At 48.4% G+C, this 15,452-nt stretch overlaps 1 protein-coding gene across 2 annotated transcripts in view; it reads right to left on the reverse strand.

Moving 5' to 3' along the window:
• Positions 1-350: 350 nt before the first annotated feature.
• Zfp64 (ZFP64 zinc finger protein) overlaps positions 351-15,452 on the reverse strand; it is a 63,255-nt gene continuing 48,153 nt past the window's right edge. Inside the window, exons 6-9 of one of the 2 annotated variants that reach the window (XM_021150670.2) lie at positions 14,046-14,195; positions 13,279-13,341; positions 6,819-7,070; positions 351-1,563 (exon numbers count right to left, since the gene is read on the reverse strand). In XM_021150670.2, the coding sequence (XP_021006329.1) occupies positions 854-1,563; positions 6,819-7,070; positions 13,279-13,341; positions 14,046-14,195 (1,175 nt within the window). In that variant the 3' untranslated portion in view covers positions 351-853. The remainder of the gene's footprint in view (positions 1,564-6,818; positions 7,071-13,278; positions 13,342-14,045; positions 14,196-15,452) is intronic. The other variant, XM_021150680.2, reaches the window with a different exon arrangement.

Here is a 15,452-nt window from a genome sequence, read left to right on the forward strand (position 1 = left end):
GAAGAAAACAAAATTTTGGATGACTGACAGGTCAATCTGGATTCTGGAACTTGCAGGCTTTAGAGCGAATAACAGATCTGACTGGAGGGTTAGGTTAGGTTTTCAGTTGCCATGGTGAGCCAAGGCTGGGAACTCGGTACTGTGTGAAAGATGCCAGTTGAGCGCCCTTCCACTCACCACACACCTCGGAAGCCCGCCCAGGATTCACTGGGCCCCAGACTTTTCTTTCCCAATTTGCGTTTCAAATTCTGTTACAACAGACAGGAGGCTGAGTTAGGGCTAGCTTGATCTTTGGCGCCACCATTAGTTCAAACTGTGTTCTTCCTCATGGGAAATGACGCTCACATCCCTCCAGGGAGAAGTTTGCTTTTTTTATTGGAAAAAAAAAAATCAGAGAAAAGAAACCACACAAATATATAAGGCTAACACTAGCAGCTGCTACCCAGGTTAAGACAGGATTTTACCACACATCCTGACAGAGCACGGGCTCCTTTCTTCCCCCACACAGCTCAGTTCAGATGCAGTGCAGTTAAGATGAGTCAGTTTTCCAATCTCAACTCACAGGCAGCGACTTTCCCCAGGGGGGTGGACTTGTGCTTAGTGGAGCCCACCTTTGGATGGCCGAGGCCACAGCGCGCTCACGGAATGCTTGTAGAAGGAACTGAGCTGTGTGTAGTCATCCCTGTGACCTTGTGTTGGCACCTATGCCCTTGAGTAGCCGCTCCACTGCTGGAGGCTGGGGAGGACGGGCTGCCAAGCTCTAGAAGAGAAGGCAAGATCCTCCCTACGGTGACGCGCTGGCATCGGGCTGGCATCGGCGCTGTCAGATTCCTGAGTGGCCACCCATGCTCCTCTAGAGGTCGTGGCTGGGCTCCAGGGTGCTCTCCAGCTGCCCCACGGAGACCAGGGGGCCAAGCTGTCCGGAAGCAATGCCTTCTGAGGGGAAAGTGACCAGGTTTGAGTTCTTGTTCTCGCCCCAGTCACTATGCTGCTTCCGATGGCACCTCAGAGAGTCATCCCGGACAAAGGAGGCACCGCACTTGTCGCATCCAAAGGCTCTCTGGGTGCTGACGTTGGGCACGTGGTGGGGGCTGCTCTCCCCCGGACCATCCTTGCCCGGAGGGGCCCTGTTCTCAGTCTTGGCACCTTCTCTGTGCATCTTATCGATGTGTTTGGCCAGGCTGCTGGGCCGCTTTGTATCAAAGCTGCAGAAGTCACATTTGAAGGGCCGGTCAGTGCAGTGGACTCTGCTGTGTACGCGCAGGGCGGCTGGGTTGGAGCAGGAGTAGCTACACTCGGGACATTTCTCCGGGTGGTCGGCCTGATGCAGGCGACTGTGCTCCAGCAAGTCTGCCCGGTCCCGGCCCTGGAAGGCACAGTGCAGACACTTGAAGGTGTGCTTGATACGGATGTGGGACTTGAGGTTCGCCTTCATGGTGCAACGGACGTCACAGAACTCGCATTTGAAAGGCTTCTCCCCTGAATGCACGATCATGTGCCGCTTCAAGTCCGAGCTGATTTTGAATTTGGAGCTACAGAGCCAGCACTGGAAGGGGGTGTCCCCTAGCAACGGAAGGCGTGATTACATTAGAGTGGGCAGGCAACAGAATTCTCCACTAGACATGTATCACATACCTCGTCAGGAGACAGGTGGTCTTTTGATCAGGACAACACTTACCGTGTATAATCACTCATACTGTTAGCCCATTTATAGATGGGACAGCTGGTGCTCAGAGGGCTCAAGTGGTGGGGCCCAAACTCCTGTACCACCCTCCACCCCGCAAATCCACATTCAATGACACTTGAGTTCTAGAAATGCAGTATATGTTGCATACCAGTTCTCCAAAGACATTTAAAGACACACGGCTGGGTGGTAAAAGCACCGGCTGGTCTGGCAGAGGACCCACGTTCAGTTCCCTGAAGTCACATGACAACTGGCAACCAATCACCAGTTGCAGAGAATCTGATGCCCTCTTCTGGCCTCTACAGGTACTCCACACATGTGGTGAACAGACATACATGCAGGCAAACTACCCGTACACATAAAATACACATAAATAAACCTTAAAAACAGTAACTAGAGAGCCGGGCGGTGGTGGTAACGCCTTTAATCCCAGCACTTGGGAGGCAGAGGCAGGCAGATTTCTGAGTTCAAGGCCAGCCTGGTCTACAGAGTGAGTTCCAGGACAGCCAGGGCTATACAGAGAAACCCTGTCTCGGAAAACAAAAACAAAAACAAAACAAAAACAAAACAAAAAACAGTAACTAGAAATGCTTACAGGGATGGTTACAATTGTGTTTAGTGTGCAACAGTTGTTCAGCATGTCTTAATAACCTTTTCAATTTTCTAAGTGCACACTGACTCTTTTGAATCTTGTTTGTCTCCCAGAGACAAGGTCTCACTATGTAGCTCTGGCTGTCCAAAACTCACTATGTAGGCCTGGGTGGCCTGGAACTCACAGAGATCCACCTGCTTCTGCCTCCTAAGTTCTGAACAAACACCGCTCTGCCTGGCTCAGAATGGAAGTTATCTCTAAAGTTAACATACAGAGGCGGCACCGTGCACTGGGGACAGTGAAGAGTCACAGCTTTCTATGGTGGCTCAGTTTTCAGTCTTTTCTCTGAAGGCCTCGCAGAGGTTTTGGTAACTTTGGAGGTGGCGATTTTATAGTCATTATTGGCTGGCGAAAAGTTTGTAAGTCATCTTTGCTCGCCCTACCTAGCAGCTGTGTACCCATGGCAACGGCCTGATTTTCCAGCATTGCCATCTAAGGCAAACAGCAGCCCACACCAGAGTGAGGGCTTCTTTTGAATATCCCTTCTCTTCCCACTAGCTCTCCAATTGCCAGGAGTCTCTTTATTTATACACGTAAGTTCAAGTACATTTTCATTGTTCTTCCCCTCCCGGCTCCCTCCCAGGGTCTCACTGTATAGCTCTGGCTGTTACTGAACTCACTATTTAGACCAGGCTTGCCTTAAACTCAAAGCTCCTCCTGCCTCTGCCTCCTAAATGCTGGAATTAAAGGTGAATGTCACCATGGCCTGGCACGTTTGTTTCATTCTTACCAGGCATGGTGGCTCATGTCTGTGATCCCAGCACTCAGGAGATCACAAAAAACCAGCGTAGGGAGATGGCTCAGTGGGTGATGTACCTGGAGGACCTGAGTCTGCATCTCTGGCTCCATGGTAAAAGGCTGACTGTGAGGGAATGCACCCAGGATCCCAGTGCTGGGAGCAGAACCGTGAGCGCCCCCCCCTTTCCATGGCAGCTGATTGGCAAGTGCTAACTTTAGTGGGAGACACAGTCTCAAAAGAAAAATAATAAAATAAAAACATTGGTGGGGAGCAGTGAGGGAGACACCCAGTTACTCCCCTCTAGCCTCATCCTGACTCATGAGTAAATACACACATACACACACACACACACACAAGCATATGCATACACATATTTTAAAAGGCACAAGATTTCCACTCTGTCTGTGATTTGATTTGCCCTGGTTTGTTATCATATTTCCATTTTTGAATTAAAGTATTAATGATTTAGGTTAGGACCAAATATGCGCAACCACTAGAGTCATTCGCTGACCTAAGACTACGGGCACCCCACAGGCCACCGNGCAACCACTAGAGTCATTCGCTGACCTAAGACTACGGGCACCCCACAGGCCACCGTGCAACCACTAGAGTCATTCGCTGACCTAAGACTACGGGCACCCCACAGGCCACCGCGCATGGGGTTACTATTGTCAGATGAAAGATTCTCTTCCTGTGTGCTCCCCTGGGGGCACCGTAGCTTGCTTCTTCAAGGAGACTCTTCTCCTTTTTGTTAAAAAGATTTATTTTATTTACACAAGTGCACGGGAGCTATTTTCAGACACACCGGAAGAGGGCAAGGTCCTTTCTTCCTTTCCTTCATTCCTTCCTCCCCTCTTCTTCCTCCTCCCTCTTCCCCCTCCTTTCTTCTTTTTTTGGTTTTTGACAGGGTTTCTCTGTGTAGCCCTGGCTGTCCTGACTCTTATTATAGACCAGGCTGACCTTGAACTCAAAGATCTGCCCACTTCTGCCTCCTGAATGCTGGGATTAAAAGTGTGGACCACCACGGACTGCCTTCCAAGATTCTTTCTTTATCACTTAATTTTCTTCCTCAACTATTCAAAAATAATAATTTTAATTTCTGGGTTTTTTTTTTATCCTCTAGCCCATTTATTTTTTTTTCAAAATTTGGGAAGTTTTGTTAAATAACTAACAACTCTATTTCTTCCTCCCCATCTCATTGAAAATAGACCCTTTCCCCCCACCCCAAATTATAACCTGATTACAGCTCTCCTCCCTTCACCCCTGCAGACACACCACGCCCTTCATTCCACCAAGGTCTACCCCTCCTCCACTTCCTACTAGAGAACAAACAGGCTCTAAGGGATGATGGTGATGACAATAATTAATAATAATAATAATACAAGTAAATATAATAAGATGAACAAAAAAGCAATACACTGGAACACGACAAAACAAGCAGAAGAAAAAGAGCCTAGGAGAAGGTCTGAGGAACAGAGGCCCATGGCTCACTCACTGAGGAATCCACACAAACACTAAACTGGAAGCTATTTCATATATATACTTTATATCTATATCTACATCTATATCTATGTTTATGTCTATCTATCTATCTATCTATCTATCTATCTATCTATCTATCTATGTGTGTGTGTAAAGGACCTACAGAACAAAAAGAGAAAAAAACTATAAAATAAAACAAAAACAATAAAAAACAGTAAGATAAAGAAAATATGAAAGCTGGAGAGATGGCTCAGGGGTTAATAGCACTGACTGCTCTTCCAGAGGTCCTGAATTTAATTCCCAGCAACCGCATGGTGGCTCACAACCATCTGGAATGGGATCCGACATCCTCATCTGGTGTGTCTGAAGACAGCGACAGTGTACTCACATACAGAGAATAATTAAATAATTCTTTTAAAATAATATGCCATTATGAGACAAGGACCCTCCAAAGAAACTGCTGACTTTGTTTTCTGTTGGCTTCCCCTTGTGGGCACCCAGCCTGCCCTTAAGAGTAGCCTGTGTTCCCAGGGGACTCCCTTGGAGAAAACTAAGTCTCCATTTGCAAGTGGTTATCAATAGGCGACAGCTCCTGGGTTAGGGCCAGGGGTGTGAGTCACCTCTCCTTCCGTCTCTAGGACTCCATCTCATGCAGACCCTGTGCAGGTCAAGCCCCCAGCACGCTACTCTCTGCCTCATCTCCATGAGTTGTGTGTACACTGACCTTGCTGATTTAGAGCAGCGGGTCATGACCCCTTTGGAGGTCAAATGACCCTTTCACGGGGGGTTGAGTAAGACCATCAGAAAACACAAATCTCTACATTGCGATCCATAACAGTAGCAAAGTTACAGTTATGAAGTAGCAATGGTAATACTTTATGGCTGGGGGTGGCCACAATGTGAAGGACTGTATAAAGGGGGGCACGCAGGTCAGGAAGGCTGAGAATCACTAGTGTAGAGGGCCTTCCTGGCCCCGTGTTCTCCAATCCCTAGCAACTCGGTTCTTATTCACACCTCTTCTTTTCACTGTCTCTTCACGAATCCTACTTGCATCTCTGCGGGCAGGAGACATCAGTTCGAAGGCAAACTCCTCTAATTCCCAGCTCCTCTCTGACTTTCCAGGATCTGTGGCTCCACACAGCATATTTCATGGCACTTAACCGAGTGGGTCAGAGTCCTTGGCTGATGTACCTGGGAGGAGGTGAGTGCCCTAAGCAGGAGACACACGGATGCATGGCTTTACCTGGAACTGAGCAGGCTGTGCAGCCTAGGCACTGGGTACTGGCTTCTCCCCTGAGCTCAGTGAGGCCCTAGATATCTGTACCCCAGGTCCAAGTCCACAGTTCTCAGGGTACTGAGATGTCTGCAGGGAAGGCTGGCTCCCAGGACCGTGGCTAGCTCCTTCTGTCCGCTGAATACAGCTTGACTATAGCTTTCTTTACTCAAAGACTTGAGATCAGACCTACTCCCTCACTCTTGCCCATGGGATAGTTTTGCTGGCTATAGAATTATATGTTCAAAGTCAAGCACTTTGTGACACAGGGTCTCATGGATCCCAGCCTGGCCTTGATCTTCACTTCTGATCTCCACAGCTTTTAGCTCCCATGTGCTGGGACTACAGGTGTGATTTATGTGGCACTGGGGATGGGACCCATGGCTTCATGTATGTTAAGTAATTTCTCTACTAATTCAGCTAAGTTAGAAATGCCAGCACGTTTTCACTGGCTTGCTGTCCTCTATGAGCTTTTTGAAATGCTTGTATCTCATTGGGAATGCCTCAACACTCTCCCTGTTTGGGTGTGAACCAGTGTGTGCGTAGGATAATGGGTTGTTTTTACCCAGATAACATTAGTTTTGTGGAGTCCCACAAAGAAGGGAAGGGGAACCTTCCAGAGCAAGATGTGTGTGGTTTGCAACCACATCCAGCTGACTCTTGTTATGTTCCTGAATGAAGCCAGGAGAGTGGAGAGTAAGCGAAAACACTACAGACATCTAGTTGGGCGGTCACTTTTATTTGAGATGCACACTTTGACCCACCCCCACCGGTACTCTACACGGTGATCACTTAGATCACAGACGTCACACTGTTCTACTGAAAACTGTCATTCTGGCAAAAGAAGACCCAAACAAACCACATTGGGTCAGACTATACAAATTACTTTATTTCTACCAGCAACTCATGGCGGTTGCTTGTGACTTCAGGAAGTATAGGAGAATAAGTAGGATAGTTAAGGCAGGGGGCTCCTGGGCGAGGGACTTACCCGTGTGCGAGCGCAGGTGCACGGTGAGCTGGCTGGAGTTGCGGCTGGCGTAGGGACAGAGTTGGCACTTGTATGGCCGCTCGTCCGAGTGGATGCGTAGGTGCTTCTTGAGGCTGCTGCTGTCCACGGCCGCGTAGTCGCACAGGTGGCACTTGTGTGGCTTCACGCTCGTGTGGCAGCGCATGTGCATGGTCAGGTTGTCCTTCCGGCTGAAGCACTTATCACAGAACTCACACTTGTGTGGCTTGTCGCCTTCAAACACAAAAGCAGTCAAGGTTACAGGGTGTCTTGGTCAGGGTGATGTCTTGGTTTCTTTTTCTTTTCCCTTTTTCGGCTCACAGTTCAAGCTTTTAGTCTATGACAATGGGGAAGTAGCTTGAAGTGACTGATTGCATTGCATCCACAATCAGGAAACAGAGGAATGGATGCCTGCTGCTGCTCAGCCCTTTTCTCTATTGAACCAGTCCAGGATCCCATCTAGGGAATAGTGCCTCCCACAGTGGGCATGCCCTCCCACCTGGGTTAGCTCCATCAAGACAATGCTCCAAAGATGCACCCAGAGGCCTGTCTCCTGGTCGACTCTAGATTCTGTCAAGTTGACCATCACTGGTGATAGTGTGAGCAGATGGGCCTGCCTCCTCCTCTGTCCAGTACCACACCGAGAAGAAAACCAAAAGCCAGAGTGGGGAACAAGAGAGAGAGAGAGCTGTGCATTGATGGCTTCCACATTAAGGAATCCTGAGAGACCGATTATGCACAAATGAGAGGCTAAATCCCATTTAGAACAAAAGAAATGGTTGCAGAAGGACTCAAGGTAAGAAGTGACAAGTGTAGGGGACAGGCTTCTGGCCCCTGGATGAGGAAGTACTTAGAGAGTGACCTTTTGCAACTCCCAATCTCTATCCTGGGCCTCAGGTAGCCTATGTTGACCTTGAACTTGGGGCTGACCCTTCTGCTTCCTTCTTCCTGAGTACCAGGAGCCTTTATGCCCTTCCTTCCTTCCTTCCTTCCTTCCTTCCTTCCTTCCTTCCTTCCTTCCTTCCTTCCTTTCTTTTCTTCCTTTCTTTTCTTCCTTTCTTTTCTTCCTTTCTTTTCTTCCTTTCTTTTCTTCCTTTCTTCCTTCCTTCCTTCCTTCCTGACAGGGTCTTACTGTATATCTTGGCTGTTGTGGAACTTTCTATGTAGACCAGGCTGGCCTTGAACTCATAGGTCCGCATCTACCTGCCTGTCTCCCAAGTGCTGGGATTAAAAGTGTGCATCACCACAATACCCAGCCTTTATATCCTGTATGGATTGGAGTTGCTTACCTTTGAACTTTTATTTTATTAGACACACACCACACACACACACACACACACAGAGAGAGAGAGAGAGAGAGAGATAGAGAGAGAGAGCGCACTATGACACAGGAGTGGTGTGGGGTCAAGAGGATAACTTTTGGAGGTCATTTCTCTCAATCCACTATGGGTTCCACAGATCAAACAGATTGGCAGCCTTGTTCACCAAGAATCTTATCTACTAAGTCACCTCATTAGCTCTTTTTGGTAATAATAATAATAATGCTATTAAAGTCAGACATGATTGTAGATGCCTGTGAATCTAGCCTGTGGGAGAAAGAGACAACAATCAAGTGTCCAAGGTCACTCTTCACTACACAGTTAGCTGGAAGCTAGCTTGGGACACATGATGCCCTGTCTCAAAAACATGAAAATGCACTACCCAGAGGCCATGTTATCGTAAAGTATAACTTTTATTCTCCTGTAGTTAGAATCCTCTTGCAGGCTTTCTGCCTCTGTCTGACAACCTAGGCCCAGTCCTGGAAGCTTTTAGCCTTTGTACAATCTAATCCAGGCCCAGCATGTCTTCGGCCTCTGAGACTTGCTGCTGAGTAAGCACACCCTTTCTAGTTCTTTCTGAACTCTGACTTGGCTGGATCAACTCAGCTGTGCTGGCTCAAACTCTTCTCCAAGCTCACTGATTCAATCTGGCTTCTCTTGGCCTCTCCTGAACTGTTTGTTCTGCTTGGCCTCACACTAACTCTAGCAATCTGTTCTAATCTTCTCCCTTCACCTGTGCCTAGCTTGTTCTGTCTTCTCCCTGTCTCTGTACAATGTCCCGGTCAGTCTTCGTCCTTCTCCTTGGCCAGCACCGCTCTATCCTCTCTTTCCTCCTGAGAACTGGGCAGGGCCCACGCTCCCAAAGCCTTCTCTGATCTATCACTTTGTCCACAACTCAATTGGACATTATTTTCAAACATGGTTGCTTCCTTCTACGAACTAACTTTACCTTCGTTGTTTGGAATCAAATGTGTGTGCTGAGGGCTGAGCCACACATCAAGTAACAACAGCATCAGGTATTTTCAGTAAATAATACAATCTTAGCATTCATAGTGTGATCAGATATTCTACAACATGTTCACTAAGGAATTCGGGCCATGATGCTGTGCCCATGCAGACTTGCCTGTGACAACAGGGACCTTTCATTTGGGATGTCCTGAGCAGGAGACGTTGTGGGAAGTAGGGCCTAGGAATATTTGGGAGTTGCTTTTGGTTCAATTTCTGTGCACTTAAAGCTGCTCTGAGAAGCAATATGGATTCAAAAAAGAAAAGGAAAGAGAATCATGGTCATGGCTGGTTGTGTAGCTCTGGGGTAGAGTACTCGCCTAGTATACACAAGACTCTGGGCTCGCTGGGTGGTGGTGGCGCACGCCTTTAATCCTAACACTTGGGAGGCAGATACAGGCAGATTTCTGAGTTCAAGGCCAGCCTCGTCTACAAAGTGAGTTCTAGGACAGCCATGGCTATACAGAGAAACCCTGTCTCGAAAAACCAAAAACCAAGACCAAACAAACAAACAAAAAAAGACTCTGGGCTTAGGTTGGAAAGATGGCTCAGTGGTTAAGAGCGCTGACTGCTATTCCAAAGGTCCTGAGTTCAATTCCCCACAGCCATCTGCAATGTGATCTGATGCCCTCTTCTGGTGTGTCTGAAGACAGCTACAGTGTACTTATACACATAGAATAAATAAATAAATCTTAAAAAAAAAAAGAGTGTGGGCTCTGATCATGTAAAATGGTCGGGAGCTCTCATTTCCAACCACACCAGTGGCCGGAGTGTCAGTCCCAAGCAAGAAGACACACATGCAGACGTAGGTATAGGAACCTGCTGACCAGTCCTCTCCAGCAGGGGGCGCTCCAAGGCGTGGGCTACGTTTCTAATCAGGTTTTGCGTCGTTAGATAGTTACTGCTCAGTAAGCTGTCATATTAAGTTGATGGGTCTGTGGTTATTATAAAATGAGTAGTTAATGTTTCAGCTTTAATTTCTAGTGTAGAAAGCACAAGAGGACATCAGCTTGTTGGAGGCTGTGGTGGTTTGTGGTGGAGAACACTTGGTCTTGGGTTGGCGTTGGTGTTTGGGGGGCGGGGTTAGGTGGTGCAGCCTTGCTGGAGGAGAGCTCACTGGCGGCTGGTTTGAGACTAAAGCCCTGCGAGACTAAAGCCCTTACGCGCTATTCCGCAGTGTGCTCCCTGCTTCGTGCTCGGGCCGAGAATCCTCAGCTTCCTGCTCCAGCCACCATGTCTGCTGCTGGCTGCCAGGCTTTCCTGCCAGGACAGACTTCTTATTCCTCTGAAATCGTAAGCCCCCACGGACCCTTCTTTCTATAAGTTACCTTGGTCATGAATTATCATAGCTTCAGAAAACTAACGGATACAGAGCCTTCAGCGTTCAAGTGCAGACGAGTCCTCAACAAGGGTCTCACAGCTACTTGGCATTCTAGCGTTCGGCCACCATTGCCCGGGTCCCCTGAGGGAGGGATTCTGTAAGCTCCCCAGGACATCCTAGCTTTTTCTTATTTTTAAAAATGACATTCATTTATTCTCACCGACCCCTCTCGTGTGTGTGTATGTGTGTGTGTGATGGTGTGTGTGTGGAGGTTAAGGGACAATCTGTGGTTCTCTCCTACCACCGGATGGTCAGCTTGGTGGCAACTGACTTTATTTGTTAAGCCCTCTCTATTCCCCACTGCAGGGTCTCACATAGAGCAGGCTGTCCTCAAATTCCTTTGGTTTTGTTTTTCAAGACAAGGTTTCTCTGTATAGTCTTGGCTGTCCTGAAACTCGTTCTATAGACCAGGCTGGCCTTGAACTTATAGAGATCCACCTGCCTCTGCCTACCAAGTGCTGGGATGAAAGTTGTGGGACATCATCAAACAGCTCAAATTCTTATTGTAGGTGAGGCCTTGAACTAACATATTCTCTCTCTCTCTCTCTCTAAAAGACAGAGCTCTTTGTGTAGCCCTGGCTGTCCTCTGTAGACTAGGGGGGCCTTGAACTCAGAGATCCAACCAAGTGCTGGGATGAAAGTCGTGTGCCACCACCAAACTGAAGCCTTGAGCTCTTGAGTCTCTTACTTCAGTTTCTGAGTGCTGGGCTACAGGAGTCCACCAGCATGCCCTGTCCCCTCCTACATCCTGTCAGTTAAGAGATGCCAAGAGGCAAACCAGATGCCGTGAACTCTAGGAAGCAGCCCTGTCTTCTTACCTCAAGGGCGGGTCTGGCTTTTCCAGCTTCCTGGATTCCCAGCATGCTTGTATCAAGCAGGTAAACACCGTCAGAAAGTCCACTTCTCGAGGTCACCCTTGGTGCAATGGACACGCAGGGCCAACCGATTTGGGGGTGTAGTTTCCTTCTGCCCACTAGATGGCAGCAGCACACCCCCAGCTCCTAACGAGTGCTCCAGCTACCCTGGCTACACTTACTGGCTTTGAGTTGTTAGTGTCCCCACGTCCTGACCCCTGCATGTTTCCAGGGATGCCCGGCTGCCTCATCTGCTGGGGTGAGGTACAATCTTCCTCATTAGGAGGAGAAAGCTGACATTCCTTCATGCTTTGCCCTCCTATGGCACCCTGCCGCCCTGCCCATCAGCAGTAGAAACTAACACAGGTCCAGAGGCTCTATGATCGCCATGCTGTAGCTCCATAGGTAAGCTGGCCAGTGACCCACGACAGTCTCTGGAGCCAGGCTGTGCCCCTCCAGATGCCAGGGCAACATGATTAAATCTGCTCATTTCATGAAATCAGAAGGGGCATGCTCCTGAGCTTCAGGCAGAGGGAGGGATGCTGTAGGTATCTTATTTTCCACTGAAGGAATTCACAGATTGAGACCAACTGCCTTGGTCCCAGAGATGGCCGAGCCTCTAAAACTATACAGGAGACAATCAGGTTGTATTTAATGTAGGAAGCACAGCTTCCAGAAAGCGATAGAAAGAGCAGAACTGGGGCTGGAGAGATGGCTCAGTGGTTAAGGACTGTTCTTCCAGAGGTTCAGAGTTCAATTCCCAGCAACCACATGGTGGCTCACAACCATCTGTAATAGGAGCTAGTGCCCTCTTCTGACCTGCAGGTGTACATACAGGCCTTTTTTTTTTTTTTTTCTTCTAAGAAAGAAATGTCCACCCTGAAGGCTGGAGAGGATGTTGTCTAACAACCTGGTGACCTTTCCCTATTCTGAGGAGCCAGCCTTAGGCCTTAATTTTGAGCTTTGTCTCTCTGCAAATAGAGAGCCCTTCCTTTATACAGAGGCTCCACTACTCTGCATCCATCCTTAGAATCCATCCTTATGTTTATCACAATCCCTCCTCCCCAGGCCCGGATTCCTGAGGCTTGCTTATCTGTCAACTCGTCCTCATGGTAAGGATCTCCGTTGCTTTGCTAAGGGAGTGTCCTGAGCTTTGTTGTGATAACTGTGGAGACTTTCTTTCCAAAGCTTTACGATATTTAAAGGCTTAAGAAAAAAAAAAAAAACTGTCTGGCCAAACTCTGGAAGCTTTTAACCTAGAGCCTGCTCACTCAACTTGGTTCCATTAGCAGTAAATGAACCAATTCAGGTAGTAGCTGTTTAGGGATTTGGGGGGCACCCCTCTTTGCCCTCAGCTCCACCACCCTAGAGCTGCATCAGCCAGAAGATAATCGGACAAAGGAGTGTGGCAGTGGCTGGGAGGGCTTGGGCTGAAGTTAACTGAGTCTGTTTCAGAGACAGGGGTGGGGGGGTGGGTCCATCCCAGGGCCCATTACCCTACAGCAGGAGAGAGCTATGAACTTGGCCCAGACAAAACATTCTGAGATGCCCCTCCCCCACACCCTGGTAATTTGAGTCTTTGATTCTGGAGTGTGAAATTTATAGATAATAAATACTCTGCCACTATGCCAAAATGTTGGGCACTCCAGTAAGTCAGACCCAGACCCTCTGTTTTAGCAACTCTCTTTGATGCTCTGTAACTGTCTTCAGGGGTGTCCTGAAGAAGTAGCATGGCTGCATCCAGAGCTCTATCAAGGGCACCTCACATCCCCTTGCCTTCCTCCTCCAAGCCCACTCCACCCACTAAACTAGAAGCTAGTAGGCAAAAAGACTCTCTCTCTCTCTCTCTCTCTCTCTCTCTCTCTTTCTGAATGGACACATACCTGTGTGGATTCTTAGATGGCGGTCCAAATCTTTCATGCCATGAACGGTTTTGAAATGACAACCTAGAAGAGAAGAAAAGCTCGTTCTTAACGGCCCAGCCCCAGAGTCGCCATGGTTACCTCTAGTGGAAGCCCACCCATGCCTCCATTTCCCACTGTCAACATATGACAGCTGAGGACAGCACCCGCCAACACTTTAATCAGGAAACAGACTTTGCGTGAGGTGGCTTTGATCAGCTGCAGTCTAACGCTGGTGTCCTGTCCGTGGCTTGGAGGTTTGGTGGGCGAGAGTATCAGGTGCATCTCTCATTTTTCTTCTGCCTGGTGGTGCTAGGGATGAAACCCAGAACCTTCGCATCCTCAGCGACACTGTGCCTCTGGAACACATCCCTGGCCCTCACGCTTGCCTTGTCTCTTTCTTTACAGCATCTGGCAAGACTGGAACCCACTACCTCACCAGACTGTTGTCAAACTTGCAGCAATCCTCCAGCCACTGCCTCCTGAGTGCAGAGATTCTAGATGTTTCAACTTAAAATGTTTTGATGGAGGCCTGATTACACCCTAAGTTAAGGACCAGGTACAAACTTAATTATAGTCTCCCGAGGAGCTCTGCCAGTGCTCACGGCAGTGGGTCTCACGGAACCCACCCCCAAGAGGACATGCGTCAATCCTGTGAGTACCTTGGAGGGTAATACAATGCAGGTGTGGAGACTCCCTGCACTGTCCCAGCCACAGTTGGGCTCCTTCCACCATGTTTGACCCTTTACCTGGATAGCGGCAGTTAAAAGTCCTTTCTCCAAGGGTGGCCGTTCTCTCCTTTGCTTCCGAGGACAGAGCAACTGCAGGGGCCTGCTGGGCATCAATCTCTTCAGCAGGGAGGCCCGCCGGTTTCTGAACATCGCTTTCGAGCGCAGAGGCTGAAATGGAGACAGGAAGTTTGGCTTGATTGCCGAGCGACAGCTGTCACGGTGAGCCTGAGAGGAGCTTTGAGCTGCTTTCATCTGTTGCCAGTTTCCCAGAATGTACTTTAAAATAAGAAAACCAGGGGCTGGAGAGACAGTTCTAGATGAGCCTCTGGAGGACTGGAGCTGGGGTCCCAGCACCCAGGTCCAGCTGCTTACAATAGCCTGTCCTGCATGAAGAAATCTGATGAATCCTCCGGCCTCCGCAGACACCTGGACCCCCGTGCTCATACACAGACACACAGCTATACATATACACATATACATATAAACATAAAATGAATCCCCAAAGCCAGAGCTAGTGCTGGGACTCAGTTGTAGGGTGCTTGCCTAACATGCTGGAAGTCCTGGTGGTGCAGGCACCTGACTCCAGTGCTTGGGAAGCAGAGGCTAGATTAGCAGTTCAAGAACAGCCTTGGCTACATAAGAACATCCTTGGCTACATAGTGAATCCAAGGCTAGCCTTGGCTACATAAGAACCATTGCTGCCTGGCGGTGGTGCTGCACACCTTCAATCTCAGCACTCAGGGAGGCAGAGGCAGGCAAATCCAGCCTGGTCTACAGAGTGAGTTCCAGGACAGTTAGGGCTACACAGAGAAACCCTGTATCAAAACAAAACAAAACAAAAGCAAAACAAAACAGAAGGAAAAACTAAACCAAAAAACCCCCAAACAAAACCAAAAATCCGTTTCCAAGAACAAACAGACAAAAAGAACAATGTAACAATACATCTAGAGTACTAACTAGTCAGCAGGGCATTTCTCAAACATCAAGCCAGAGCCAACCAGCCTAGATTAACTGTGGTCTGGAAATTGTAGTGATCCTCCTGCCTCTGATTCCCAGGTACTAGGACTCCAGCCATGCTCCACCAATTCTCAAAGATGTACTAGCTTTCTTTCCCTTTGATTTTGTAAAAGGTATGCTTGCTTTTATGTGTATGAGTATTTAGCTTACATGCACACATGTACCGAGTGCGTGCAGAGCTGCCAGGCCAGAAGAGGACTGCAGGTCTCCTGGAACTGGACTCACAAACAGTTGTGAGCCTCTGTGTGGGTCTTAGGAACAGAACCCAGGTGCCCTGCAAGAACAGCAAGTGCTCCCAACTGCCAACACCATCTTTCTAGCTGCTAAAGATGTAGGTTTTCTTCTTCTTCTTCTTCTTCTTCTTCTTCTTCTTCTTCTTCTTCTTCTTCTTCTTCTTCTTCCCTCTTC

Source organism: Mus caroli, chromosome 2 (assembly GCF_900094665.2).
Source record: "Mus caroli chromosome 2, CAROLI_EIJ_v1.1, whole genome shotgun sequence".
Lineage (NCBI taxonomy): Eukaryota > Metazoa > Chordata > Mammalia > Rodentia > Muridae > Mus > Mus caroli.